The sequence below is a fragment of the Hermetia illucens genome, chromosome 6, assembly GCF_905115235.1.
Source record: "Hermetia illucens chromosome 6, iHerIll2.2.curated.20191125, whole genome shotgun sequence".
NCBI lineage: Eukaryota > Metazoa > Arthropoda > Insecta > Diptera > Stratiomyidae > Hermetia > Hermetia illucens.
In genome coordinates this window covers 27700819-27714947 of record NC_051854.1, presented here as the reverse complement: position 1 = coordinate 27714947, position 14129 = coordinate 27700819, and the positions used below count along the sequence as shown (strand labels likewise).

The window sequence follows — 14129 nt, the reverse complement described above, 5'->3', positions numbered from 1 at the left end:
GTGGTTACCAACCACGAAAGTGGAAGAATCGTGGAACCAAATGAAAGATACGATCCACAAAGCAACCCTCGGGGTCACCGAGCCAGGTAAGCGGTACATCAACCGAGATGCTTGGCTTTGGAATAAAGATGTTGAAATGAAGGTCTGTGAAAAGAAACGCCTCTATCACAAGTTTCTCGACGATAAAACGCTGGCCAATTGGCAAATTTATAAGAATGCCAACCGGAAAGCAAAGCAAAGCGATCGTTGTCACCCGAGCCTCCCATTATAAAAATCTTTACGACAAACTGGACACTCGGGATGGCGAGAGAGGTCTGTATCGACTTGCCAAAAGCTGTAATGAACGCACACAGTATACCAAACACTTCTGCTGCGTTAATGACAAGAACGGTACTTTGCTTTGGCGAGAATACTTCGAGCAGATTTCAACTGAAGAATTTGCTCATCCTCCACTTCCACAATTTGAAGGAATTCCACCTGTCGGCATAACTTAAGTCGAGGAGGCAACAAAACGAATGAAATCGGGGAAAGGCACACACCTTACGACATTGCATCTGAGCTTTGGAAACCGAAGAGCTGAGACCAAACACTCAGTGAATTCTTTAATATGGTTAATCACGAAGGTATTATAGAACACCATCTGATTGGCAACAAAGTACAACATGGAATGTTGAATGAAAGTATGGAAGAAAGAAAGGTAGTTCAGCCGAATGTCCAAATTACCGTCCGATCCGGTTACTTTCCCATACTATGCGTATATATAAGATTTTTGAACGCATTTTTGACAACCATATTCGCGAAATCGTTGAAATAACCATGAATCAAGCCGGAACTACTGACGCTATATACGCTGCGCGGTTACTCATGGAGAAACACCATGAGAAGCATCGCCCTCTTTACACTGCATTTCTGGATCTAGAGAAAGCGTTTGACCGTGTGCCACACGAACTCATCTGGTATGTTTTACGACAACACTTTGTGCCAAAAGAACTCGTGCACTGGGTTCCATTGCTCTACCACAATCCGAAAAGTAAAGTTCGAAGTATGGCGGGTGTATTAAAACCGCTTCGTGCTCTGTTGGTGTTCATCAAAGAAACGCCCTCTCACCACTCCTCTTTATTCTTGCTAGGGACAACATCACACGGGACATCCGACGTCCAGCGCCCTACACACTGATTTATGCAGATGATGTTTTCCTAGCATTTAATAGCCAAAATGATCTCGAGCAATTTGCAGAAAAATGGAATGATCAACCCATGCAAGACGGTCTTAGATTGAATCTGAATAAAACTGAGTTTTTGACGACTGATCCCCATGAAATAGGCACAATCACAATGTCAGCGGCAGTGACCTCCCCAGGTTGAAATATCTCGAGTCAATGCTATAAGCCAATGGAGAACTGCTTCATGCATTAACGCAACCTGGATGACTTTGAAAACATGACATAAGAACAGGACGGATCATCTTGTGTACTTATAGTTGTCTTAAGAAGACCGTGGGATTAAGTCGTCCAGACAGGTGCTCACGTTAAACCCTCAAGGACTTAACTGTAGTTGTCAGTCATTGGGCGAAGCTGTTTTTACGACAATATGTATCGGTTAAAACCAAAGCCTACTTCAGGAAGCACTAAAACCCATTCATTTATTTTATAATATGTTCACTAATTTGATTTTATATTTCCTTGCTTACTACTTCACAATAAAAACGAAACTTTAAATTCTGCCATTTTTTCTACTTAATTTCAGATATTGCGGTGTTATTGATTCGAAAAATGTGGGTTTAGTAACTTCAATCGAGCGAATCGTGGAATATGTCTTCATGCAAGCTCTTGCCTTCCCTAATTTGGAAGGAGAGGAGGAAGACGTAAACTTTGGCCTAATTAAAGGCCAACTTTTACCTGGGCTACGATCATTTTGCAGCGCTCTAAGAGTATGTGAGCAAGTTTGCAATCACACAAATGTATTCGCAGACGGCACGGAGATGTTTGAGAAAATCGATTCGCTTGAGGAAGTTAAGGAACTATCCAAAAATCAAGAATTCTGCACGCAGTTGGAAGAGAGGGTGGCAAATTGGATTAAAAAGATTATGAAGATCCTAAGTGAATCGGAGCAATTGCGAAGGGAGAATGATTCCAGCGGACCACAGGACGAACTGGAGTATTGGAAGAAACGAGGAGCACAATTTTCACAGTTGCTGGCTCAGTTGGAGGTATGCACTTTTAAGGATTTCATTTTGAAAATTTACTAAACGGTTTATATTTCAGAGCAAGGAAGTCCAGTTCACTCTTCGGTGCTTGTCAATGTCCAATTCAAGGATTATGAGGCAGTGGAAGGAAACAGACAAGAAAATTACTTTTTGCTATAATGAAGCACGAGATAATAGTAAATTTATTCAGGCGATGGAAAAATGTTGCCATTCACTTTACTTAGATGATCCTGTGATAATATTTACTATTATTTTTGTTCCTTTTTAAAGTAACTGAATTTTTTCAGGTTCACATGAAGGAGTCAATTCTAAGCTTACTGCAAACTGTTCGTCTTATTTACACCGTTTCCCAGTTTTACAATACTTCAGAACGCACTTCTGCACTAATGGTTAAGGTGAGATACACATCTATTTTCCATTTCAGGACATTTAGAGAACATAGTTGCTCTACTATAAGATTATGTAGCTCTATATGTGTCTATTTTATACATTTGTCAATTTTAATAATTTTGATGATTCCTTTCATTAAATACTTTCCAGATTACAAATCAAATGATAGAAACTTGCAAATCTTACATCACTTGTCGCAACAAGGAGACCATTTGGTCGCAGGATCGTAATTTAACCCGCACCAAACTTGCAAATTGCATAAAATTAAATCACATCTATCACGAAACATACTATACTGTCAGAGAACAACCATTCCTACCAAACCAAACACCATTTGGATTTTCTGAGAATTTCGTATTCGGGAAGTTCGACACATTCTGTGAACGTCTCTCAAAAATCATTTCAATGTTCAACCTAATGGACGATTACAACCATCTTTTCGAACGCCGTCTCGAGGGGTTGCTTCTCGGAGAAGCCCTTGAAGAAGCTATGGCTACCTTTGAAGAGGCTAAAAAGGAGATTCTTTCGAAGAAATACGACTACTTAGATCATCGTAACGCAGAGTTTAACACAGACTACGAGAGATTCATGACCAAAACGGATACATTGAAGGAATCGATTGCTAATATGATCGAAAGGAACTTCGAAACAGTGTGGGAAACTCCACAATGTATAAGATTTTTGATTCGATTTGAGAAAGTTAGTGAGAAAATTCCTCTAACAACAATGGATGAAAAATACCAGAGAATCTTGAAATACTGCGAGAAGGAAGTGGACCGGATTTTGAAATTGTTTCGTAAGCAGAAAGATGATCCTCCAGTACCACGGAATTTTCCACCAATAGCTGGAAGGATTAAGTGGTGTCGTGCCTTGGATTGTCATTTGGCAGAGTTAATGACGAGTGTTACAACTCATCCGGTTCTCCAAACTCTACCGACAACAAGAGATCTGGAGAATCGATACAGTTCTGTGAAAAGGATTTTATCTGAATATGAACATGAGATTGTCGCTATTTGGTTGGATCAAGATGTAAGTAGGTTTTATTGGTAATATAGTATTTCTAGGCATTTGATGGAAAAGATCAGAGAGATGTAAATCCTTAAAGTTTTTGGACGCAAAAATACACAAAAAGTAGTGCGGAAAATCTCTAAACAGAGTGATCTGATTGATAGAGATCCTAATTAAAGGAATTAAAGGTGAAACTTGTCCGGATAGCTCAGTGGTTAGAGCACTGGGTTGTCATACGGAAGGCCGCGGTTCAAATCTCGCTGGTGGCAGTGGGATTTGTATCGTGACTTGACGTCGGATGCCAGTCGACTCAGCTGTGAATGAGTACCTGAGTCAAATCAGGGTAATAATCTCGGGCGAGCGCAATGCTGACCACATTGCCTCCTACAGTGTTCTGTAGTGTACCGTTACGGTCTTGAATGAAGTGCTCTAACACACTTCAAGGCCCTGATCCAATATGGATTGTTGCGCCAACGATTATTATTATTATTATTATTAAAGGTGAAACTTGTCGTCCTTACTTAGGAATACAAATCTTTGTCAGTGTCCTTCTTTCTGACGTTTATGGGTCTACGAATTATTGGATACGCTTTTACCGAAAATATTATACTTCATGCGCATACTTGCATTTTCTAATTTTGATAGTATTCCTTCATTCAGGTTATCAAAAAACTTTGTATCACTTTCCTTCTTAAGGGTTTGTGTAAGATGCACAAACCTTTTAGTTCCGCGCGCTTATCGATTCGCCTCCACGTTATCGGACATATTTAATGGTTGTCTAGTGCTCATCAATATTCTCTGGCGGGGGGTTAGGGTTTGTATCATTTCCATAGCAAGAAAGTTGTGCCACTGTTGAACGACAACCGGGTAGCGAAAGCCATTCGTATTAAATTTCCCAGGCTGACGTTTTCTTGGGGGCAGATGCAGTAGTGTCATATAATTGAAAGTAAGTGGCTATTAGATACTGATCCCTTTCGAGGTCAATCTTGCATTGAATATCCTATCAGAAACCGGGTCCTAGATCATGAGAACGCTTCTTGAAGTAGCTGTCAGCAATAGTGTGACGCTGGACGCGTCTATTATTAGGCTGTATAGACTACAACATAGAGGTATAGGGATGCTGTTAAGTTTGTCACATCTTACTTGACTTACGCCTAGAATGTTCAGCCTATGCCGCCGACATTCTTGCTTAAGTTGAACGCAGTGACATTCTGTGTGCTCTCAACTCCGTTGTCAAGCAGGGTGCGGAAATACGGCATACCAATAAAAGCGGCTATGACAAGGCCATAACCAGTAAGTTAGTCCTTATCGGAAGCGTTGTATGCTTTAGTTAGCCCAAAATTTTCTATCATTACTCAAAGTCTTCTCAGCTTGGGTAAAAGCCCCCTAAAAGGGATAGAAATCGGTGGACTAGCAACTGAAACGAAAACAACTCTTCGGATAGGGACTGACCTCACGCCGAAGACCTTTGGGTAACGAAAACGAATTATGATTAAAAAAAAAAAGACAAATTTTATTTTTTAAATGCCGAATAGGGAGTTTCTTATTCCTCATATACTGGTATTTCGAGGAGCAGTTGTCCTCTTTTGACAACTAACTGAGGAATAAAAAACTCACTATTCAGCATTTAGAAAATAAAATTTGTCTTTTTTTCACTATAAAATAAGCCACAACCGAAGAAATAAAAATTATGATTTGTTTCTAGAATGTGCGCCTGCTCCTCCACAACGGTCCCTAGAATATTCGCTTTCTCTAACTTGAGTGAGAATTCCAACGATATAAGCTGGACATTCTGGGCCTTGCTAAGTATAATGCTGTGATCGTGAGGGGTGATCTGATTGCCCAAGTGAACTCTGACAACATCATGCTCGGACATATGTTGGGGAAACGCGATTTTGGCGATCGTAATGATAATGTCGGAGAGTTTTGGATTTGTACGCCATTGGTGGCACATTGTTCGAGCGCAGAGCTTGCCATACGTTCAGTTGAATTTCAATTGACTGACACCGTACAAATAATCAAGCTGTCCACTTCGCGATCAGCAGTAGATTTAGGAGTTGGATTCGTTTAACAAGAGAGGCGTTGACATGGGTTTGGTATTTTCTGATCGCCTACGTTTGCAAGGTAGGAGAGCTGCGACTCCAAGTTCAATATCGATATGATCCAGCTGCCCCTCGATAATGATAGAGCTATCTTGCTAATCGGAGGGCGGATACCTTGGTTAATCCGCCTGAGAATATCGATGAGCATTAGGCCGAAATCAAAAATATTCTTTTCTCGGGTGTTACGTAGGTCGTTGACTTTCCAAACGACGGCCGACACGTTATAATGCCGTGCAAAACCCCGGCAGATCGCAGTGATCTCAGAACTGTCTACCGCATCACGAAAAACATGCATCTGGTCGCAAACCTTTCGATGGTGATGGAACAGCCACGATGACGAGGAACTGAACAGGTAGAGGGAACAACTTATCACGGTTCTTAACCGTATCACATCTGGTGAAGTTCCTACTCTTGGGGATGTTCAGCCGACTCAGATCTTCAGGACAAACCCCTAACAATTACAAAGGAAAGCCTCTCTTGCACCTTGTAGAGATCTCTTTCTTCAGCCTTTGTCCCGTTCGCAAGCGGGGTCGGCTATCCGATCATCATGTTTGTAACGACATTTTATGCATTTTCTTGGTTGGCCTGTCGCGGGACCTGTCACCAAGAGAGATCAGGTAGGATTTAGCATAGTGGAATAACTCCAACTATACTCTATTTATCTCTTTCCCTGATCTCAACATTTTATTTTTGTTTTACTGAGGATAGAGAGAGTACCTTGCCTAAAACCCGCCTCTCTTACCTGGGCTTGGGACTAGTATACTATGTTAATAGCATGGCGGAGTTTTGTAGAGATTTCTTTGAGGTTCTTAAAAATGGTTTACCTAGGGTCCATAACCTGGTTCTAGCACAAGGGCTCTCGCGTTCAGATTTTATTATAGGCGGGCTTAATCCTCCTTGACTTGCACAGAAGCCCTCGTCGTTTGAATTCACCGTGTGCGTAGTGCGAGTAGATTCCACCCTTAACAGTCGCCAGAAGGACATACACTGTGCACACCGAAGGACTGTCAAGAGTAGAGCCCCGCCTGGTCGCGCATTCCTCTCTATGTTCTTACGACCGGGAGCTTACAGGAGGACAACTTTGAGCGTGCCGTCCAGACTATTTAACGCATTTCTGCCCTGCCCCGCGTGGAGCCTTATTGGCTGTCGGTCAGAATGGGTATGTTACGCTTGCAGCTCTGCCCATCCCGCAGTCATCGATACAGTACTTCCATTTGGAATACATTCGCGAATCCAGGGGGACTGTACGACTCGGATAGACTGTGTGTATCCGAGAAAACTCCGATACTGGCTCTACAAACCATCTTTGATCCATCGGTGAGGAATACTGTGTCATAACCTTGCAATATGCCGCCGGTCTTCCACTCTGGTTGAAAAGTCGTCAGCCAAGTTTCTCGTAAAGTTGGGCTTCTTTGTGGCGTGGTCCTTGCCCAGAGTTTCAGAGGTATGGGATCCTTTGTTCCTTGGACATGAAAAGAATCTTATTGAGTCTAACGGATCCGCTGATGTTTTCACTCTAATTAGGTCCGCCTCTTGGCAGTTTTGATGGCCGGCTTGTAGCTCTGCAGGTGTCCTTGTATGGCTGTCAAAATTGGTGCCTGTAGCAGATGTTGAAGGCATGCCTGGTCAGCTTCCTGAGGCTGGCTAGACCTTCATGCCATCACGTGATAATGTCCTTTTTCTGTATTTAACATTCCATTTCGTCTGTCCTGCACCCAGATCAGACATTCGATAGAACGAAATGGGGAACCCGATCACTACGAGCCGACCCCGCTTGTGAACGGGGCAAAGGCTGAAGAAAAAGAGGAAGACTTCGTCTGTCGTGCCTACGTTATCGATTTCTGTACCGGAGGGTTTGTACTTGATACCTTCAAGTCGCTCCTCCTGGGGTCTCTCAAAGAGTTGGAAACTGGAAAGTATCCTACTGTGATCTGAGAAATGGAAAGTTGGTGTACTGCTACTGTTCCACACTGATAGGTGTGTTAATAATAAAATTAAAGAGGGACTCACCTTTTATGTTGATTTCCGAGATTTTCGTCCCAACCTATCAACAAGTTGATCTTCTTTGCTGCGATGCTGGACGTTAAATGTTTTATTAGTTTTTTGGTGAGCCATGTAATAATAATCGTTGGCGCAACAATCCATATTGGATCAGGGCCTTGAAGTGTGCTAGAGCACTTCATTCAAGACCGTAACGGTACACTAGGAGGCAATGTGGTCAGCATTGCGCTCGCCCGAGATTATTACCCTGATTTGACTCAGGTACTCATTCACAGCTGAGTCGACTGGTATCCGCCGTCAAATCATAATACAAATCCCACTGCCACCAGTGAGATTTGAACCGCGACCTTCCGTACGACAGCTTTGTGCTCTAACCACTCAACTATCCGGACACCAGCCATGTAAGCTAAGGAGATATACACGCCCTCCTGCTTTATGTCTACTTCAATCAGTTCCAATCTATTGTAATACTTTTGGCCTTTTGATGGTTCGGCTTTCTCTGATCTAGGACTCCAGCATTAATGCGACGCCGGTGTTTTCGTCCAGGCGGAGGACCAGCAGATTAGCTGAAGCGCACTTTGAGTGCTGCCGATTTATTTGCCCTATCCTCAGTATGATCTGCTCGCGTAGAGGGCCGGCCCGTCAGTCCCTGTCGGACTGTCGATCTTCATCCTCGGTTTCGTGGACTGAAATGCTTTCACCTTTGCATCTCTGACACTTAACCGCACGTTATAATTCTCCCTTTCCAATGCCTGCAAGCGGTCCCCATTTATACGGAGCAGAAATGGTTGGATGTTCAACTGGGGTTCCTCCTTCTTGATAAAGACCCAGTCGTCCATCGCCTTTATGCAGGTGAATCTTCTGCAACCAGATGCGAGCGTCCCGTCTCCTGGTAATCTCATCGTATGGGATGACTTTGAGCTTTATGCCTTGTCAGGTGGCGCTAGTAACACATGAACCGACGAAGTCCCTGGAGAATTGGTCCTCGCACATTATGACATGGCACCTACGGACCACCTGGGAGGGGGCATTCCCCCTGTTCTCCTTTACCGTTCAGGAAATGTTCGACGATCATCTCCGACAATCTGGCCTCAACAATGTTTCACAATTCCGATGCTAGTTTGCTGCTAGCGGAATTACCATCCGCCAGGGTCACAAAACGATGAATCGTAACCGCATCGCTGAAGGATTTCGTCGGCCTTTAGCTGTTTCCCTATTTTTAAAGATTGTTGTTTTGCTGTTTGACCTCATCTTAAGATCGATTATGTTTCTTCTTCGTCTCTGTTTGTTTTCTACGCGTTTGTTATTGTATTCTTGCCAACCCTCGCTTTTGGGGGACCGCTGATGTTCCCAGCTGGAAACCGCTAGTCCTTTTGTCTCCTGCTCCCGTAAGTCTATGTTGTTGATTTCAACAAAGCGGTGCCACGGCTGGTGCAGACGGTACTGCCATCCACGGCTGCTGTCTCTTGGCTGGATGCCAGCGGCTTGTCCTGGTATCACCAGTTCTTTTTCCCCTATCGTCCGTTTTTTGTTTTTGTTTGTTGAGTTCTGGTCTTGGACTTACGGGTAATGCGCACTCTGGCCGAGCGCCAGTGTGAGGGTGTTACTTGAAACTGAAAGTGCGCAAGGTATTTAGAGTCCGCATACTGGAGATCAAGCTCTCCATTGGCTACGCAGCCCTCGCAGCAAAACAAGTCCTCGTCGGTGGATAAGCCTAGTCCCAGCCGGGCCGAAGACGGTTTTCAGTGACCATTGCGGGGAGGTCGTATGAGCACTTGCTGAATTATGTAGCCTTAAACTGAACTAAGAAAACAAGGCTCCCTTCAGAATGATAGTTTTCATTCTTAAGCATTACGATTATCTTATCTGTGGAAACATATACATGTATAGGCATACATATAAGTATAGATAACTTTATTGTTGTACAGCAAAAATTCAATTCTCAATCATTCAAATTAAATTTCTTTAAATAACATTCATAAATAATAAAGATTTTCTTTTATTTAAAGATATCCGTTGCTGACGTCTGTTTGGTTCAACCAGTTTTGGCTCTACAGAATGATCGACTGTTCGTTAATTTACACCAAACAATACCACTCCTGATTCGCGAAGCAAAATGTCTGGCAAAAATGAAAATAGAGCTTCCTATCGTAGCAGCAACTCTGATGTGTCGTCAGTCGTATTTCACGACTATACAGGATTCATTAAATGTATGTAGAAATAAGATTTAACAAAATTTCGTTCAAAGTGTTATTTAAATTTGGCGGGGGCGTTACATTCTTTTTGGTATACTTTACGAATTGAACTTGTAAGAAAATGAAATTGGTAGACGATATACATATTTTACTAATTTCTTGGCTCACGTTGATGATTTGCTGTCGACTCACTGCAATTCCCGACGGATCGATAAGTCTGCAACAATTTCCTTTTCAGAGTTTAATTAAGATGTTCCTCAGCACAGTGAAGGCTGTTAAATTGGAGGTCCGTCCTCTGTTCCTGCCACAACTGGTACAACTGACCACCATGTTACGTCCCGGACTTACCACAATAAATGTTTGTAACAATTTATTTTATTACTGACTATACTGTAGAAGTAGCAAAGCAGTTTGGCCCGAGTGGTCCATAGGAAGGCGAACTGTATTGTTATTGGATAATGAAATACCTCAATGTGTGGTCTTCCTTCTAACCCATATTTGTTAAATCATTATCCAGTGGATAGATCCTAAATGGTCGGAGTTCTATGAGAAGTGCAAACAAGCGATAGAGACGTTTGATGTCCTTGTGGGTCGTGTTCATGATATTTATTCGAACCGAATTCTCAATGTATTAATGTCAATGCAAGATGTTAGCCTACAGATACTACCTATTGGTAAGTTTTTGAAGTCACAACCGTCTACAGACTAAAGATGTGATTTTCGATAGATGATGAAATATGGACCGTCGAAGAATTCTTGGAGAGAAATGAAGAAGCATGCAGGTAAGGATTTCAGAGTTTATTATGCACACCACACTGTTCATTTGTGGAAACTGACAATAGTTTCCAATATGAAAATTGAATCCGAAAAATTATGTTGTATGATATTGATATTGCATTCATACTCACTTTTTATAAGGCAAGCTGCAATTGAACTGAATCGGAAAAGTCAGATGGTTTCGGAGGCAGTTGAGGAAGTGTTAAACCTTGTCGACAATGCCAAGCAAACATTTCGCGAAATTGCTGGAAGTGATGGTCTGGCTTTATTTGACAGTATGTATATCGTTATAAGAATAAAATATCTAGAGGTTTTTAATCCCATCTTTTGGTTTAAAATTACAGTGCCTAAAGATCAAGCTGGCCCAAGTAAGCCAGCTGAAGAAAAGGACGGCAATGGACAGCAACAAGATTGGAGTATTCTGTGGTCTTGTTTTGACAATCCACTCTCCTTACTTTCTACTAAAGACAGTCTCCCCAAAGGCATGCAGGTAAATTTAGTTACTTATACTTTTTTTTGCAAAATAAACATAACATTAACTCATCCAGGATATGGTATGCAATGCTGTCGTTGAAATGCGTCGGTATTACAGCCGAAAAGTGATTGATGTCCTGATAAAAGTTATTCGAACTGCTCTAGATAAAATTCGGCGAAGATTCATGATTGAACCTGATTCTCCTCCGCAAAAACCAATTTTTATTTTGAATGCGATCCTGATGATTCCGAATGTTGTTATCAAGCCAAGCTTAGATGACTTGCAAGAAATATTAGTAACTGCTGGAAAGAATATATCGGGAATAGCGAAGGGAGTTGCACAATGGTCGAGTGGTCGTGATAATGCAACAAAGTTGGCGGTAAGTGATTATAATTGTTTGCAACAAATTAAAATTTTCTAATATATCTAAAATTCATTTTGTTTTTTTCCAAAAAATCTTTCGTTGGCTATCCACAATCGACTTTGATTATTAGTTAATTTATTGCTTTTGCCGCTTGCTAGCGGGGTCAGTTGAACTGAGTTAAGAGCATTTCTCTCGCTTATGAGCTTAACCTATGCATGCCCGGATGGCTTAGTGCTTAGAGCGCTCAGCACTCGCATGGAAGGCCACAATTCAAATCTCTTTAGTGACAGTGGGATTTGGATTTTAGATGTTAGTGGATGTTAGATACCTGTCGACTCATCTCCAAATGAGCACCTGAGTCAAATCAGGGAAAAGGTACCATCGCACCTACGCTACGCAACGTGCCACAAGTTGTACTGCACGTCGAAATATTCTTTATATGAGGCAGCAATACATGCGACGCGGGCAAATTGCCTGCGAGAGAATATTTTCACCGTGATGTCACCTTAAAATGTATTATCACATTACCATCGCTGAGCGCGATCCGAATATTGCAACATCATCTAATATCGCCGCATTACCTAACATTACGTAATATTTCCCAGCACATATGGCTTAGGGGACTATTGAGTGTTCGTACCGACTATCGGTTGTAAATCTGTTCTTTCGGCTGGGTTTGATGTGAAAAGATGATTTCGATTTTGTGTGTAATAGACAAACTTTTATTATCATTCGCAAAAATGGTGATTGCCTGAACGTAATGGTGACCATATTGCCTCCTACAGGATACGTACCGTAGTTCTGTAGTGTACCATTACGATCTCGAATGAAGGGCACTGAAACGGTTCAAAATGTAGATCCAATTGGATTGTCGCGCCAACGGTTATTGCTATTTTAAATGTTTTTCCGTTGTTTAAAAAACGGAAAATATTCTAGTCTCTCAACTGGTTGAAGCTGACTAACTCAGTCGAAAACTCTCCAAACCTTAGTAACTAATTCAGTTTGTTTGAAATTTCCAAATTAACTCGAATGTCGCTTCACCACAGCACCCACCCCTAGCTGGAACTAAGAAATTTCGGCGAGAAAACCCTTCAAAACGAACGCGACACTCACTCTTTTTACGGTCTACCCCCTGGAAGAAACGCTTCAACCTATCTGAGTAGACCGTCTTGGACCTACCTCTAACGACCAGTCTGAATGAGTTCTCTCCACGCTCGAGGACCTTTTAAGGACCTTCATATGGTAGCTGCAGAGGCCTCCGGGGGGAGCAGACTCGTGGGAGCAGACTTCGAGCTCCCTGGGGGTGATGATCACTGGCTGCGCGTGACGAGATGGCGGGGGCACTTTCAATTTGACAATGGTCTCTCATAGCAGCCGCAACAATCCAATTTTTCGTGGACCGCCTCTCTTGTCGAGGACTACATCTGATCAGCAAACTCTTCGCGAGGGGTTGTACGGAGGCCAAAAAAAAACGCTCAAACAAACCCATTAGACTATAGGTGATATGTAGCTGTCTGATGATGTTTGAAACTGAGGAGCTTTCCGAGCTCCGAGAAGAGGGCAGATTCGAACCCCATTTCCTGATCTATGATTGTTACGGATGGGATACCAAAGTGTGAATTTAACTTTCGACAGAGGGCCTCAACACATGGCTGTGCTGTAATGTCGTTCAGAGGTAGTGCCTCAGACCACCGCGTAAATCGATCAACGATCCAGAGGAAATACTTGAAGCTTTGTGAGTAATGCAAAGGGCCTGAAATGTTGAGATGTGTGGTGGAATGGAATGGAAGCTCTTCTCTGGGCGAAGCTGAGTTAGGGTTTGATGAGTAGCCTCTATCCTGGACAAATTCTCATTTTTTAAATGATTTTAGTCCCACTCTGCCTGTTTTTCTAGGGAACAAGCTATTAAGCGATTAAAGACTGCAAATTCCTGCCTGAGAACGATTAACTTTTTTCTTAATTGCTTCAAAGAAACTTGAAAGCTTCCTAGCATTGTCAGCACCATGGGTTTGAATGCTAGCATTCAACTGTTACTAACTTGTTAGAGTTTATATTCATAAATTCCAGCAAGTTATAGGGGAAACTATTATGCAGTGATTGATCATCTCCAAATTTCAATCCTGTGGTTTTCTTTTGGCTGCCTTCTCCGGGTTGAGGTCTTATTTGTGTTATAGACTGAAGGTCTCTTAATGGTTGGCATACTTTCTTCCCTTTTCAGAAATTTCATAGCGTTTCTTCCTTGGTCCATTCTTATTTTCAATTTCCACCAATTACTGTCCATGTGATTTCATTACCCCTGTCTTCTATATATAAACGACGTCAAGCTTTTGGCAATTGTCGATTCATCATTATCATCATCAACGGCGCAACAACTGGCATCCAGTCTAGGCCTGCCTTAATAAGGAACTCCAGACATCCTGGTTTTGCGCCGAGGTTCACAAATTCGATATCCTTAAAAGCTGTCTGACGTCCTGGTCTACGCCATCGCTCCATCTTAGGCAGGGTCTGCCTCGTCTTCTTTTTCTACCATAGATATAGCCCTTAAAGACTTTCCGGGTGGGATCATCCTCATCCATACGGATTAAGTGACCCGCCCATCGTAACCTATTGAG

At 42.3% G+C, this 14129-nt stretch overlaps 1 protein-coding gene across 2 annotated transcripts in view; it reads left to right on the top strand.

Annotated features, from left to right (window-relative positions):
- The window catches only part of LOC119660242 (dynein heavy chain 5, axonemal), a 207522-nt gene that overhangs the window by 26793 nt on the left and 166600 nt on the right, over positions 1-14129 (top strand). The window contains exons 4-14 of one of the 2 annotated variants that reach the window (XM_038068696.1): positions 1746-2208; positions 2264-2437; positions 2493-2600; positions 2746-3624; positions 9716-9916; positions 10140-10259; positions 10419-10575; positions 10629-10683; positions 10820-10953; positions 11023-11168; positions 11227-11532. In XM_038068696.1, coding sequence (XP_037924624.1) covers positions 1746-2208; positions 2264-2437; positions 2493-2600; positions 2746-3624; positions 9716-9916; positions 10140-10259; positions 10419-10575; positions 10629-10683; positions 10820-10953; positions 11023-11168; positions 11227-11532 — 2743 coding nt within the window. Of the gene's footprint in view, positions 1-1745; positions 2209-2263; positions 2438-2492; positions 2601-2745; positions 3625-9715; positions 9917-10139; positions 10260-10418; positions 10576-10628; positions 10684-10819; positions 11169-11226; positions 11533-14129 lie in introns of both variants that reach the window. The other variant, XM_038068695.1, reaches the window with a different exon arrangement.